This window comes from Fringilla coelebs, assembly GCF_963513975.1.
Source record: "Fringilla coelebs genome assembly, chromosome: Z".
Lineage (NCBI taxonomy): Eukaryota > Metazoa > Chordata > Aves > Passeriformes > Fringillidae > Fringilla > Fringilla coelebs.
Genome location: NC_140031.1, coordinates 48,246,038 through 48,262,941, shown reverse-complemented (window position 1 = coordinate 48,262,941; position 16,904 = coordinate 48,246,038). Strand labels below are relative to the sequence as shown.

The 16,904-nt window shown below is 39.4% G+C and overlaps 1 protein-coding gene across 1 annotated transcript in view; it reads left to right on the top strand.

The window, feature by feature from the left end:
• The window catches only part of RORB (RAR related orphan receptor B), a gene marked incomplete at both ends in the record, with an annotated part of 127,788 nt that overhangs the window by 99,088 nt on the left and 11,796 nt on the right, over nucleotides 1–16,904 (top strand). The window contains 2 exons of the mRNA XM_084224723.1: nucleotides 1,671–1,812; nucleotides 4,784–5,185. Coding sequence (XP_084080849.1) covers nucleotides 1,671–1,812; nucleotides 4,784–5,185 — 544 coding nt within the window. The remainder of the gene's footprint in view (nucleotides 1–1,670; nucleotides 1,813–4,783; nucleotides 5,186–16,904) is intronic.

Here is a 16,904-nt window from a genome sequence, read left to right as displayed (position 1 = left end):
TTTTTTGTGAGATCCATAGATGCTGCTAAAATCTAAAACTGAAAACAGAAAACCCTTCACAAGTCAAAACCAAGATTGGCTATAAAGTTCAGCAAAGACATCTGCAATTAGCAGCCGTTTAGTCTTAAATTAAAGGCAGCTCTGCCATATCAGGAAAGTTTTGGTCAGCTAAGATTAATTTCGTTTCCACCAGAATTTTTCTGAGTTTTACCCCAAAGGACATCTATTTTCTGAAAAGTATGAATCATAAAATTTATATTTTATATTTCAGATACACTGTAATCACTGATAGAACAAGCTCAACACAGTTTAAGTGGGTCTCTCTGCTCGACTTCAAGAACTAGCAGTGGCAGTGTCTTTGGTGGAACACCATGCCTGTCACTGTTACTGACACCACACCACCCTCATTCAGCTAGCCAGGACCTGAGTGAGAATTCGTGCATAAACTGTAGCAAGTGAGCTGAGACCTGTAGCACTGTCACCTTGTGACTTTGTCCATTGCTCAGGGTTAACATCCATCAACCTATGCAGAGATACTCTGATTTTTCCCTGATAAATGAAGTCAGCTGTTGCTTTCTGGGTGTATTCCAAGGTGTTTGCAAGCCACCCCAGAAAGGTACAGGCACTTTGGTGTCACTTCTGGTGACTGGTGTAACTGCAGTAATAATATTTCTGCTGTTTTACTACTCATAGCCAGTGGCCAGGCTATCTCTCAGCTTTCCCACCACAACCAGCACTGCTTTCGTTTAAAGTTGCCAAACTGGTTAGGGGAGTTCTCTACTATTTCTTTTTTTTTTTTAACTCTGGACTTGCAGATACTCCTGACCTTTATTTTTATTTTTTTTTATTCATTGATTTATCTATATATTTGGTATAGGTCTATTTATTTTTGTTTCCCTCCTCTTTTCACCTCAGCTGCCTCATGTCACTTCTACCATAACAGCAGAAGCACCTTTTGGTGCCACTCTTGGCACCACCTCGTAGCGGCTGGAAGCTCATAAGGACCTAGGTCTATGTACTTCCCCTCTAGCCCTCAGATCTCTAGACAAACAGCCTGTGGAAAATGCCATTACATTCTCATGGTAGTACCTAAAGGTGTTGTTTTCTCCCTTGTGTGTTGGCTTTACTTGATACAGTCATTATATCCTAGTGCTTTTGTGAAGACTGAATTTTAATTACTTCACTCCTGAATCATATGCCTCTCCAGATCAGATCAGCATTTGCCAAGTTAAAGTGAACAGCAGACTTCAGCTTCTCATGCTATGTGTACCCAGTAGCAGTTACCTCTACAGTTACAGTTAGTCCCTTCATTAAAGGGAGAAATGTCAGAACAAGTACTTTGAAGTCATCTCTTACAAATGCTGACAAGTTTTTCCTGTATTAGGAGCTGCATTAGATGATACAGGGTCATTATTGGACAATAAAAATGTATTCTGTAACATAATTTAGGTTTTAACAAAGCAGAATAATAGTCTTTACAGAATAATACACAGTTCTCCTTATTATAATTAAATGTCCTTTAATGCAATACCTGCAGAACCACAGGATAAGGAGCAGCGCTCTAAACAGGGGTTTGCTGTAGTTGTTTGCATGCTCTGTGTGTGTGTGTGTGCCAGACACATAAATACACTCTTGGTAATACTTTGTCTTTCCTGCTGTCTTGCCCCAAGGGATTCTTTCGGAGGAGTCAGCAGAACAATGCATCTTACTCCTGCCCAAGACAGAGAAACTGTTTAATTGACAGAACCAACAGAAATCGGTGCCAACACTGCCGACTGCAGAAATGTCTTGCCCTGGGAATGTCTCGAGATGGTAAGGAGTCAAATCCATGCTTCACATCTAAGCCCTTTGAAACTTTTCTTTGCTGCTGACTTACTCAAACTCCCTGTAGATTTCTGCAAAGAGAGAGAGGAGAAGCTCTGTGCTTTGTAATTCGTGCGCTGTGAGACGATCTTTGCCATCCCGTTAACAAAGAAGGCTATTTTCATGGACAGGGGTGGGGAAAATCACAAAATGGAGAGCAGTATCAGTTTAGAGCAAAAAGAGTCAGAAGTGAAATATGTTATTCTAATCAAAAGCACAGAGCAAAAAAGGTCACCTCTGGAGAGGCGGGTTTATATTAAGTATTACATGAAACATCAGCATTTATCCTAACATTTAATATTGATGTGCAAAAGCATCCATTTCCCTGAGATGTCTAAAGGACTGGTGGGAAGGAGGCACAACCCTACACAAATTTACACCTTGATATCATTAGGGGTTTCTGGGTTTTTTTATTCAGAGCACTTGACCAAATATTTTGCATTGGAAGAAACCCCATTTCTTTGACTTGCACATTGCCTCTTGTCCCTATCTGGGTCTGTACAAGAATGTCTCCTAATTTGAAAGTGGATCCTATGCTAGAGGCAAGCTCCACAGTCTATGCCATCTCAGGATCCTGTGCTCCTTGTAGAGCTCTGGTCCACCTTCCAGGCTGTGGTGTGATCAGCCAATATCAGCAGGCTGAGAACACACATCGCACCAAAGCTGCAGGCAACGGGAGGCTTGGGCAAGTGCCCACAGCTGACATGCCCTGGCCACCACTCCTCGTGCAGGGGGTTTCCAGCTAAAAAACATGTTTTAGATAGTGAGAAAGTATAAGAGGACAATGTTCTAATTTTTTCAAGCAGTTTATATTTATTTCACTTTCCTGGAAGCAATTTTCTCTTTTAAAAGGTTGACACAAAATGTGTATTTTTAAGTTGAGTTATTGATGGAGAAGTTATGTAAAGAGCTATTAATTTAGATGGTCCACAGACTATAAACTTGTTCAAAATTTGAACCATAATAGGTCTTCTTCTACCTCAGCGTGTCTTATGTCTCACTGAAGTTACTTGTTTACCAGCCTCACCTGGTAAACAAGCCTTTAGTCCACGAATTCTTTTTGGTCCTAGCATCCAGTTTACTTGACACCTCTAGCGCCTAATTCTTCATGGTGATTAAAGTAACATTTCAGCAATTTAACAGCCTATGCTTTCCTCCTGAAAGTAGTATCTTCCAATGATTTAAGGTAAATCACAGGGGCATTTTAATGTGACTGAAGGTGCCATCTGAGACTGCTGCAGAGAGACAAAATGAGTGATTCTTCCAACAGCATCATTTTGTTCTCTCATGGTTGATGTAAGGGTCTTTATGATTTTTTAGGATTAAGAATATTAAGAGCTCTTGCAAATTTAAAATTGGCTGTGTAAATTTTTTGACAGAAAACTTTAATTTGATTTTTACCTCTCAGCCATGTAATAAATGCATTTTTATCATGCAGAGGCAGGATGCTAATTGACAGCAGCTGGAGAATCCAATTAATGAATATATAATGAGGACAAACATTGGTTATTGCTGAAGCCCCAAATTTGAAGAAAATACAAAGTTGCATTATTCAGAATTATTTAAAATACAGTCACTGTATATTGTCCATAAGGGTATGCAGCATACCATGCACTGATTCCACGGTCACTGAGTTTGTGTGAAGTAGCTTGTTGCCTGAGTGTAGGGTTGCAACTAAACTGAGGTTGGCAATAAGAAAAAAAACCCTCTTGATGTAAAAACAAAAAAGTGAAAATAAATCAAAGCAGCTGTCACCTTGTTGTTCTGGCACTGTATTTTCATATTATGCTCTACTTTTCCTGTTCTTTTTCCTGATTGAAGGATTCCACATTTATCCACGTATAGGTTCAAACTCTTCTCAAGGGCTAAATGGGATTCATGTGCTAATAAATATGATTCTGAATTGATCCAAATTTCAGATGGAATGGAAATAGACAATATAGAAAATACACCTCATAATACATAGAAGTCTGTATTTCTGGAACTGTGTCCCCTTACCTGTTCTGATGAATTCTGTATCTCTCATTTGTTTTAGAGCACATTCAACAACTGTTTCTGCTCTAAGATCCTCAGATCTAGCCCAATAAAACACCAGAATTTATAGAGAGATGGGGTGGAGAGTAATGATCAGCTGGGATCTACTGTATATTCAGGCTGTGAATTTACTCCTCCTAGTTCCACAGCAATCAGCCTGTCACCTTTGAAAATTTCAATCAAGGTGTAATGAGCCCTGTTTCTGGTGAAAATGGTTTGCCCTCTTATATTTTCCTCTCTTTCTCATCAGACATCGTGCATGGATTTGTGCATGAAGATTATTGAAATGGAGATTGCATAAATCCCTAAGACTTTGCTCAGTGGAAAAAATGATATTCATTTGTGCTGTTTACCTTCAAATCTGTTATTTTCCTCTAGGTTCTAACCTGTAAGATTTCTTTATTTTTTTTTAAGTAGGAAGATAACACCCCATTGAAAGGATGCGATAATAAGTCTTTAGGGCTTGTTTACACCCAGAATACTAATCTTGTTAGTGTACTGTGTAAAGGTTTGTGGAAAGTTAGTAAATGGATATGAATTCACAGTCTGTACATTTCATACATCTCTGGGAGGTTGTTCAGTGAACACAGAGATATAAAAGGATGCATGGTCTTTTTAACATTCATAGTGGGAAGTGAATTGCTTAACTGAGGCCCTCCTGTCAAATAGGAGTTGTTGTTGTAACCGGTAAAATCAAGTATGCAATATTTTTTCCTTTATGAGATGTATGTGATGTAAAGCTTTGCATTCTTTCTCATTTCCACAGAAAAAGGTGTTTCTACAGCAAAATTAACCCTGAAAGTTAATACCAGAAGAGTGGTGGCGTTGAGGGGAATTGAGAAAAATTTAAAGACCACAATAGTTCACATTGTGCTTTGCTTTTCAGCTGTGAAATTTGGAAGAATGTCCAAAAAGCAGAGGGATAGCTTGTATGCTGAAGTGCAGAAGCACCAGCAGCGACTGCAGGAGCAGCGGCAGCAGCAGAGTGGTGAGGCAGAAGCTCTGGCCAGGGTTTACAGCAGCAGCATCAGCAATGGCTTGAACAATCTGAATAACGAAACTGGCAGCACCTACTCCAACGGGCACGTCATCGACCTGCCCAAGTCTGAGGGCTACTACAACGTGGATTCTGCCCAGCCCTCCCCAGACCAGTCTGGGTTGGACATGACTGGAATCAAACAGATAAAGCAGGAACCTATCTATGACCTCACCTCTGTACCAAACTTGTTTACCTATAGCTCTTTCAACAGCGGGCAATTAGCTCCAGGGATATCCATGAGCGAAATTGGTAAGGAAAATTCTTATTCCTGTAGCGCAATGTATAAGCTAAGCTCCAGCACTGTCTTCATTTAAATGTCCTACAGGCATTCCATACACAGGTACACCGTAGTTACATGTTCACACATGTGTGTGCGCACATACGGAGAGTATGGAAAAGAAAATAAGTCGGGAACTGATTGACACAGCATTAAGGCAGCTCTGTTTTTACTAAAAATTATGCAGTTCTTAAACCCAGCAGTTCATTTCTGTTTATTAAATAGGAGCATCAAAGCAGGTGATGAATCAATCATAACCAAGTGATAATTAGGAAGGGGCTTGTTTCAAGTGAGCTCATTACTGGCAGGGTTAAATGATCTCTTCAGCCAACCATCCGTATTCCTATCAACACCCAGAATCTCCATAGCAGCCAGTTCTAGGGTACTTACTGTGAAAAAGTACCAGTTCCTACTTCAGCTGCACAGATGTGAGCAAGCTCACTAAATTCATAAAATGTACAAATCTGAAGGTATTTCTGTGGATATCCCTGCTTCTCTGCCTGAAGGCCTTGGAGAGCCTGTCCCTTTGCTTTCATCTTTGACAACTGACAGAGACCTCTCTGTGAGGTGAGGCTGTTAGAAACTCAATGACTAACGGTGATTTTTTTCTAAGGAGGATTTCTGATCACCTAATGCTTCTAGTTGTATTTTAACAAAGAAATAATATGAGCAAAAATTGGCATCCTAATTAGGTACCTGAAGAAGTGAAATATGCTGAATCAGTCGTGGCCGAGAACTTAATCAAAGGGTAAGACTTTGCTAATGGAATTAAATTTAAAAAAAAAAAAAGAAGGTGAAAAGTCATCTTCAAGAGCACTCTTAAAAAATTAATTCATTTCAAATCATGGAAAAAACCCTATAGTTCTGGCCTAACTTTGCTGTCTCGTGTACATGGATGTACACTGAGATCTGTAAATGTGTGTTTGTGCTCAGACCTACCGAGGACTGTGGCCTCCCCTTAATACAGATTGCAGTAGTGAGATATATAGTAGTTACTGTCTAGTTAGAAAAATGAAGTTGCAGCTAAAATTGATAGCATGTATTCTGCCCTTGTGTGCTTAGTTGTAGGGAGCTCCATAACACATTGTGTGCTTTAGCTGCGAATTGTCCAGGAGAAAGTTAAAACTTATCTGGCACTCTCTTTATTAAGACCTGCTTTATTATCGCTTTTGGCCTAGGCCACTGTCAGTAAAACTACACCCACAGTGTAGGGTTGGAGATGAACATTTGCTCCCTCAGCTCTCATGGCCATATGAATGTTACTCACATGTGGCTTGTAACACTGCTGCAAACCAGCTGAGAGGCAATTCAAACAGTCCTTCAGAGCTGTTTCCCTGCAGACCCAGTACCAAAGGGAAGCGTTTCCAGAGACACCCAGGGGATGTCCAGAAGTGCAGGAGTTCTGATAGCCCGTGAGTTGGGGTCTGTGCTCAGTTCCAGAAATGAGTGCAAAGACAGAATATGGCCATAGGCCACTATGTCCTTAGTGGCCAGAGAATTCCCATGAAGTCAACAGGACCTTTGACTTCAGACAAGCAGAGTTTCATCTTTTTAACTTAAATCAAGATAACTTGTATCTCTTGCAGGTTCACTTAGAAATAATACAACATTCTTAGTTTTTCACCCATTTTTTCTCTCCTAGCTCTAAGGCATCCTGCCATAAATCCACCCCACATTTCCAAGTTTTCAGTCCCCTTCTGAAGCACCCAAAGCAGGGGAAAGCCCAGAGCAGAGGGAGGGCTGCATAGCAAATGGCCTGTCTCTGAGCTGATGGCAAAATGCAGAAGCTCTGAGATTTACCTCTTTTCCTTTTGAAATTGAAACTAGGGCTCCTAAATTGCTATGATTTTACACAAGTACTGCTGTCTGTCATTTGTGGCCCCTACAGCAGAGGGATAAGGGAGAGAGTGAGAGATAATGTAGTATAACAAATCAGCTGATAACTGGAAGAGATGCACCATAAAATATTTGGATTAGTGCACAGGCAAATGATATTTTCAGTGTTTAAAAAGAAGCAGAAAATGTCTCTTAATGCTGCAGCGGATTGTTGGACCATCTGTAGAGCTGCAGTCTTGCAGTCCTGGGATGTGCTGATTTCATATTATAGTGGGCTTAAATTTCACTGCAGAATTGCATCTCACTACAGTGACATTTAGAAATAAACTCAGCTTATGCTAAATAGATGTAACTGCTTTTAAGTGTTAGATGAAATCATAGAGAATATAGAGGAGATAGAAAAGCTACGCTGCATTGATCCTTGTGGCTGATAGAAATTTCTTTGTATCAACACGTCTAGTGACCTAGTGAAACACTAAGTATCCCAGATCATGATAGTTGTTTTCTGCACTGATGATTTTCTACCGGGTAGAAATTTCTTAGCTTTTTTCTGGTCTTTACACTCTTCAAATAAATGTATGTATATAAGCACAGTCTCAACTGCCTGATCTTGAGTGCAACTATTGTATTTTTTTCCTCATGAATGAATGTGTGGAAACTTCTTTCATCCTTGGGTTCCTGGAAGTTTCTGTAAGCTCTCCAAGGAGCAGACTTCTTCACAAGCACTCAGAACAAAAGTAGTCTCTGCAGTTTCTGCATTACATGTTAACGAAAATCTAATTCACTTACTCCCTTGGTGTTAATGCTTTGTTTGTTTCAAACTCACTTCTCTCCTGTGTAGGATATAGTTGACTGGACATTTCCAAATTTGAATCTCATTTTCTCTTTCTTATTTTTCTAATTCTTTCAATCCTGTCGCATTATATCTCAGTCTTCATTGATGCTTTGCAATTTTCTTCAGTTTAGAATTGTCTCTTAAGTTATTTAGCATGCTATAAACCTTCTCTTTAAGATTATTATGAAAATGTTAAATACTTGCAAAACAAATCCTAATAATGATCCCTGCTGCACCTCACTAAAATACTTGCTGCAATTGCATATATTACTTAAGTATTTATATTTGGCTTGCTATCCAATAGTAAGTTCTCTGTAAAATCCAAGTCACAAGTCTTCCTTTCCCTGTCAGTTTGATTCAGTTATAAAAATAATATTTTCTAAGATACTCCATGACATAATTTACACATCATTTACATGCTCTTCTTCACGTGTTAATTTTTTAGTTACACCAAAAAGTAATCTAAATGGTTACAACTACTTTGATCTTTAACAGTTCTATGCTTTAATTTGAATGTGAAAGTGTTCTTTTTCATGAACATACATTCATCTACAGAAAACTTTGTAGTGGAAATGGAAATTGTTCAACTTAACAGTTTTGAAATGCAAAATTTTTTACATAGCAACTGTTTTGACACATAGTATTAGAATGGAATGGCAAGGAAAATATAGCTTATCTTGTATTTCATGCTTACTGGTATCTATCTACTGCAAATAGGTGAAGGAGAAAGACATGCTGACAGGGCTCTCTTGCATGTACTTGGTATATTATATTTCTCCAAATGAGTTAAGTAGGCCTAGATACAACTGCATATTATCTGATCTCTATGAGAAGCAGGATAGTCAGTGCCTCCATTGGAAGAGGAGGTTAAGTGTAACAAAAAGCATTTTCAGACACAGTCACAAATTTCTCATGTAACTGTCAAAGCTTATGACGGAGAGAAGTACAAAATCAGGTAGCTCCCCATTAGGCACAGCCCTCATCAATATTCCACTTCTGTTACAAAAACCCTCAAAGCATAAAGGCATCACTCCAAACCTCATAAATACACACACAAGAGCAGAACCTCGCTTGTCATCAAGTGCATTTCCAGTCCAGATCCCTTTTCTTTAAAGGGAAGTATTTTTGTCCTTAACTGAAAGCATCTTGTTGGACACTTGATACAGATTTGGGTGGGCAGAACGCAGCATACGTGAGGTGACCATCTGGCAGTGACCAGATGAGTTAGGCAGGCTCGGCCACTGCCTGTCCTTCTCTTCATGGGTGGCATGATCCAGGTGTGTTCCATCAGCCACTGATGCTGCCAGCGTGGGAGACACCCACATTCCAACAACTCAGGGACTTGGCAGTATCATCCTGCTTTTCCATGACCATCTACACATCTGGGGAGGCAGAAATGATGCAGTGGGAGCTCAAACCACAGGGTGAAATCTGCTTGCCATGTCAAAAGTGAGAATTTGGTCATTTGCAGAATGGCTTTCTCCTCGCACAGCAAATCACAGAGGTCAACTGGTGGGTGGGAAATTCTAAAGTGAGAAGGTAGCTCCAGTTCCTGATGGCAGTGCTTGCTCCCAAGTGTGGTTTTAAATTAGGAGGCATTAAAGGCTTATTTTTAGACTTGGTGAAATTAAAAGACTATCTTGTTTAAATATATGTGCATAATATTATCTGCCACTGAGCTGAATATTGCATTTTCCTCCCTCAATATGTGCCTCCAAACTTGGTCTGTAAAAGTTAATGGAAAGGCTTCCCTGCTTTAACTGCAGTTGAGATTGCTAGCCTGTGATTTCTTAAGGACAAGATGAAATGATTCGCCAACTGTTATGGAGAAAGCAGATTTGTTAAGCGTTCACTGCAAGCCAGACTTAAGGGTACCCTGTAGCTGTGTATGTGTAGGTAGTCAGTAAGACATCTCTAGAGTGTACAAGAGATGGCATAGCCCAGCCTCTATAATTATAGATGAAAGTGTTGTTTACATATATTTACATGTCATTTCTTCAATATCAGGCCTGTTTGAAGGTACCCAATGGCTTGGAGAGCTTACATTTCTACCAAAATTAAAGTAAGGCTGGTGAGCTCAGGTTAACCTTCCCTTTCCCCAATCCTTCTAAGCCTGCCCTGCTATGTGTATCTTAGGATGGGCAATAGGACACCTTCCTAATGTGGATTGGAGGAGGCATCACCTGCCTTATATTGTAAGGCATGGTTCTTTTGACTTGGACACATGGTCTGAAAAGTGATAGTAAAGGAAAACCTTAATTTTTTTATAACTTGCTCAGAATAGGTATGTTAAAAAAAGTCTTCTTGGTAACCACAAATGAGATTCTGTGCATTTGTAATTTAGTTGTAATTTAGCTGGATTAATACATTCATCTCAAGACCACAGTGAACAGATTTACACTTTGTGAAGTTATTCAATTTCCTTTGTTGTAATATTGTACAAGCAGGAGTTATTTCACTCTCTCTCCTTGAAGGGAGATATTTACCTGTAATCATTCTGAAGTCCTCTGCTGAAGATCTATTTGAAAGCCAGTCCCACACCTTTCTCCTTTCAGCAAAAATCTCGTCATTAACTTAAGAATTTAGTTTATTCCTCTATGTCTATACTCTTCATGAATGTCCACAAGACTTAATGTTGGATATGCATTATATAAATACATATTAGCATCAGACTGATATCTTTAATAGTCAGCTGGGCTTTGGTTTTGAAAGCACTTCTCCATGTGATAAGCATTTCTCATTCCTTAACACCCTTCTCTTTATCACCAGGGTTTGTTCCCTGTGCCAGATCAAGTGTTAGCAGACAGCTTACTGGACATGTATTGGTCAATTAGATGCTATTTCAAGGAACACTCCAAACCACATTCAAAATGCAGTGAGCTCACTAATTAAAGCCCATACCTAAGGTGACAATAGCATCTATGTTTATTTTCCCTTTACAAAGCCACCACCCACCCTACAGTGAAACAGAAATTATGGTTTTTTGTCTTGTAATGTTCTTCCACTTCCTTTTCCAGGCCATGGTTTAATATTCCTTCTACCTAGGTGACAGTCAAATTTTTACAGGGCTGCTGTCTACACCCTGGCAGCTGTATTTAAGAGAAGCAATGTTGCCATCTAGTGTGCATGTAAAAATGCAACATGTGCATTTTATGCACATGCCATCAGGGCTCTGTATCTTACCATCATTACCTATTTAAAGGTGACAATCAGAATATGTTCATATTTCAATTCTGTATGCCTTTCAGCTCACGTGACAACACTTAGAACCTCAGCTTGTTTTACAAATGAGCTGAAAATATGCATAGAATGGTATTAAAAACAGCCTTATCTATAGCCTTCATTTTTTTAAGCATCATAATATAGTTCTTTAAAGAGATCAAATTTCTAATCCTTTAAAGTATATAAAATTACTCCTTTTCTCCAAAGATGAGAATGTTTTCTTCCACGACCAAACTTGGCAAAATATGTTCGTTCTACTGAGAGTCCAAAAAAAGCTGTTAGAAATCAACCATTTGTAGCAGTCAAAATATGTAAAATACCATATCACATATCCCATATATTACCATATATCATGGCAATCTTTTCAGGATTAACATTGTGCTGTGAATGTTGTCAGATTACAAATCCCACAGGAAGATTAGTGTAAATCCAATGGTGTGGTAAGTGCTGAGGCACGCTGTTACTGCCAGTTGTAAGTCCAGACTTCTGGCTGGTTCCCTGTCATATGCTTTGGACCAGCAATGTCAGTAGCAGAGGAGATGGCTTTCTGCAAGTAATGCTCAAAGAAAGAAGTCTGGAGCAGGTGCCAGAGCACAGAGGGGCTGGGATGTGTGAAAGAAGTATGTTGTCTTTTGGGGTTGTGACTCACACACCAAGAGGCAAACTGCAGATGAGAATCGAGAGGTCAAGGCAGGGATGCTTTAGGAATCACTGTAGTATGTGGGAGTGGCATACTCTCTGCCAGAATTGCTATGGCTTGAATTAGTGGTTGCTTGTTGATTTCATCCTCCTCTGTGTAACCCCTTCATGGATTTAGTGTCAGCTTTCCCATCAGTGTTTTTGTCTGGTGTTTCTGGGCAGTCAGCCCCAATTATTACAAGGTGATTATACTTTCTGAGGGCTTAACCTGGGGTCCCTGTTATATTTCTTTGTCATCCTGGACAACACTGGTTGACCATTCCTTAATCCTAAAGCACAAGGAAGGCATCAGAAGTTTGGGTTTACAATTTTTTTTTTCTTTCCCAGTACACATGCAGCATCCTAAGTTTGCCTTTCCAAGGCTGTAGTCCAGTTTTTCATACTGTGTGCTTTCTGTCAGCTAGCTTTCATCACTCACTTCATGCACTTCACTACTTCCCACTTTATTCTTGAGAATAAGGTAATTCTGCTTGGTTTGCATTCTGTGATGCTGTTTCCAGCTTCGTAGGTACTGATGTCTTTCATCAGTCCATTCAGCTTTTGATACTCTTATTTCATAGAACAGCAACAATTCCTTTATACAACAGTGAAAATATATGAGAAAGAATTCAAGTGAAATGCACAAGAGAGGAACATAGATGTGCACAGTGGAAGAATTCAATGTGACAAGATACTGAGCTCAGAGACAAATGCTGAACCTGGTTATCAGAATGCAGATTTTATAGTGCAGTAATCTTCGAGGAATGAAAGTCACAAGTAAAATGGGAATAGTTAATCCAAGATATTGAAGTGGGGAGCCCTTTCTTGTGTTCCTTTTTGACTGCATGGATGGCTTTTCTTTTGATCAGTGAAGATTCTGTCATTGCTTATGATAACCAAGTTATTCCCCTTTCTGACGCTATACACTAACATCACTTTCATCCAGCTCATTTGCCACACTACAAGAAAATAAAACCATTGTAGAATGTTTTGCCATTACTTTTTAACATGTTTCTGTAGATAGATTGCTTAAAATCTTTATAGAAAGCTAATTTGAGGACTGTATTGGTGACAGTGAAACAAGTGCTAAAAGATATATTAACCTCTCCCAGCTTTTTGCAGGCTATGCAGGGCAAATCCTCACAAACATGCTTTAAAACCAGTAATATTCTAATTATACCATATATATTTCTCAGTTTAACAGAGAACAATGTCCATTTCAGGTAATTTATGCTTTATTGTAAAAAATAAAACCACTTTCTTGTGTCAGAACAGTCTCATTTTAATAGAAAGGTCTATATGTGCAGTCTACGCTGGAAGAAGCTGAGAAACAGCTCATCTCAATAAATTTGTGGTAATTATATGGTGCCTTTAGAGTTCATTTGAACTCCAGCTATTTCCTTGACTAGTGCTTTTGCTGCCAGTTAAATGTCTTCTAATTTTTACTAAATTGGCTGGGTCCCAGGAGAAGTATTACTAAGTAGAGACCATTAAGCATTTTAAAAATCCTCTAGGATCAGAATTCTGGGTCCATCCTCTAAGTTCCTTAAGACAAGGACTTCATTGTATTATCATTTCTATTAATTTATTGGCATTTTTTAGAAAGGCAAATGAAGCACTGATTTATTTTGAAGGAGAAAGACAAATACAGAATTCACACACATAACTTTTACTCTTTGTGGACTCCATTTGTGACATCAAGCATTCAATAACTTAAACATAAAGGAGAGGTTATTCCTGAACTAAATTCTAGCACTTCTAGTCTCATTTGAGTGTTTTTGTTTCATATTATCTTCCTAGGCTATATATTGTGTAGTGCTGCAAATTTATTAAGCAAATAGGCATTATGAAACTAGATTGTTTTTTAAAGGGAACTACTTTCTAGAATTATGGCATTGAGAATGCCACAGACAGGTGAAAACTGAAATGAGTTTTTTGCAACCACTTACAGGAAAAAATGTTCTGGAAAAAAAAAATCAAACTTTTAAACCAGCTCATGTAAAAAAAGCGAGACCTATTATTCATGTTTTACAGCAACCACTGAGATATTTTTACTTCATTAGCTGTGCCACTGTCTCTACAACTGTCAAAAAATTTAAGAATAATCTGAATTCAATTATTTGGTTTTCACAAATGTTCATTTTGTAGTCATAATACCCTTGAATTAGCGTACAAAAAATTGTGTATCCAGTACTGTCTTGGCAAGTTTTTAGGTCCTAGAACAGAGATTTTATTTGGAGTGCCTGGCTGGAGTTTTGTTATGTATGCTTACAGCAGCCAGCCAAAGCTGTGATGTTACTGCAGCATTAATTCAAAGTGGATCCCTGCAAGAGCTCAACTTAGGTTATAAGCTGAGATAAGCTCTTAGCTACCCAACTGGATCCTACGGGTAAGTGGCAAATTAAAGATTCATTATTCATTTTAATTGAAGAAGATTATCAGTGTTTTAGAAGGCACACTTCAAAGTTTTTCAGTTCCCTGTGCAAAAGAAGGGAATGCTGAGAAAAACTAGAGTGTCTCCTGAGAAAAGAGAGACAAATGAAAGAACTAAGGAGCCTGTAGGAGACAAATGCTGCTGTAGATAAGTTCCACTTAGCAGGCCAAATTCACAGCTGGTGAATGTCGTCTGCACTCCGTGGATTACATCCATCCCCACCAGCATTGTACTTGACCTCAAGTCAGAGTTTTTCTTCACTATTGTAGTTGGAGATCTCTGAATATTGCAAGAAAGTGCCTGAAAAAGGCAGTACTGATTTATCATCTGATGGCAGACCCCTGCGGGTCTGTGGTATGCTGATTTTGATTGCTATCAAGGTTGCAGTGTTGAGTTTTCTGTATGTACTTGTATTTAAGCAATTCCTACTCTACCAATGCAATAAATGTTTGAGCAATTGAAGTCTTTGGAGAGCACCTTTTGCAAGGTAGCTCCTGAAATCTAAAATAAGAAAGTACAGTAGGAGAAAAAGAAAAATGAGGGGGTTGGGGGGAGGGAAGCCTGCCAGAGCAAACAAAACTGGAAACAGAAAGTCCCAAGTTTATGTGCTGTTGTTCTTCTCTTGCAGTAGATGCTTTTGGCCTGTTTTGTTGATGAAATAGGGCTTTTACAGCCTTTCTGTCTCCCCAGTCCTTCTGTCAGCACTGTGCAATGATTCTTTAGCTACTCTCCAGCTCCACTGAAGTGAAGCAGCAGTCTCAGACACTTGAGTTCCCACAAGTTTTGGAGAAGTGACTACTCAATAGGCAAAGGAGACAGACAGCTTTAGGGAAAGGAGGAAGCCAGAACCCAGTGCCATGTTCAGCCCCGAGGGCAGTGGCTGATGGCCAGTGGCACTGAGCAGACTGGTCCCTGGTGCACATCCGTGGTGGTGGTGTTACCCACCCTGACACTCGGACAGACGGTCACAGGGAGGGGCAGGTGATATTTGATTTATCTGTAGGCATCCTGGTTTGTTGCACTAACTTCACTGCATAGCTTACTAAACTGGGCACGCCCCACAGAATCAAGTCTCTGGGCTCTGTCTTCTGTTTTAGGCCAGGACAAATGTAAGAACCATTTCTTTGCCTGAAACAGCATGGATCTCTCATGGTCCTCTTCAGCTTCATGGCATACAATTTTCAGTTTTTTCTGGACATCTCCAACCATACATTGAACTTTTCTATATTTTTGACTGCTGCATTGTAAATTCCAATTAAATTATCTACCCGTTGGTCAAGGCATTGCCAGGCCCTGCTGCAGAGAGGGCAGCGTGGAGTGGGGACCAGCCTGACCTCTCGGGTCTCTGCTCTCTAGCCATGCCAACAAACACCATCTGGACTTCCTTGTCCTCTAAGAACAGATGAGCCTCTACAGCAAGAATAGTGGGCCTTTATAGAAAGCCAGTCAGAAATGAGCAGGACAGTAATGAAATATAAGTGGACACCCCATGAAGTATGTTGTTTGAGCGTTTCTGGTTTTTGAAACTGTTGGTTACAATTGTAGACATACTCCTTGATTGAGTATGTTGTTTCTGGTTTATCTCTCTGGAAGCAGTACTTCTTTCTAGATTTTTTTTTTTTTAATGAAGCAGAGCATTTTTAGAATAAATGTTTGCTTTTCAAGGAAAAATTTCACTTTACCAATACTAAGAAAACCTCAAATATAGAATCAAGCTGCCTAAAGCAAATGCTTCCACATCACAATGTATACAGAGTTTGGATACTGGAAACATTATTTTCTGTAGACCATGTTTCCCAGACAGAGTAAATCTGCCAGGATATGCTGTGATTTTCATGTATCAAGTGATCAAGATAGGAGATTTAGCCCTAATGTAATAAACTCAGTATGTGGGCAAAAGGGGAGGAGTAAAGCACCTACTCTACATTTGTGTTTACATGCTGTGGCAGATAGATAAGCTTTACAAATCCTGCCATTTACAGGCTGGTGATGTACTGTCACCCAGGCTCAGGCATTCTTTTCATTAGAAATACTAATTTTAACTCAATAGTTGGAGCAGTCAGTCCTCAGAAAATAATATGTTGCTGACTTTGATTCTCACACCCATGTGGCCAGAATAATCTCTTTTGTTTTCCTTTTCATGCAGCAAACCTGCTGTAACTTATGTAAAATGGGAGCTGACGATATTTCAAGGAGAAATGCAGTTCACATTGAAGTCACAAGAACAGACTTGTCTTTTGTAGTCCTTGAAGTTCAGCCAAACATGATTTCTGGTCGTGTACATGCAGTTACCCAGTGATAGGGGACCCTTGAAATCCTTGTCCCAAGATTTTTGAAAACAAAATCTACTGAAAGTCAAGACTTGATATATGAAGTAATTGTAGTGGGCTCCTCCACCAGCCTGGAGAACATAGCTATTTATTAGATTATCACCAGAGGCTTTGGGCCTCTGCATCAAGGCAGTGTCTCTCTTCCTGCTGTGTGTAGATGTTCTCTTGCTTTCCCCATTGTCCATTTCTTTCTTGTTCTATTAGTGAACTAACCTGTTGAACTTCGTGGTCAGCTTATTTCAGAGCTGCCGGGTCTCCCAGAAATTAATATATTTTGGGTACAGGACTGTACCTGTGATAGGACAGGTTTACATCAGATGTCATTTATATTGTTGCCAGTGGTTTAGGAATGTCAT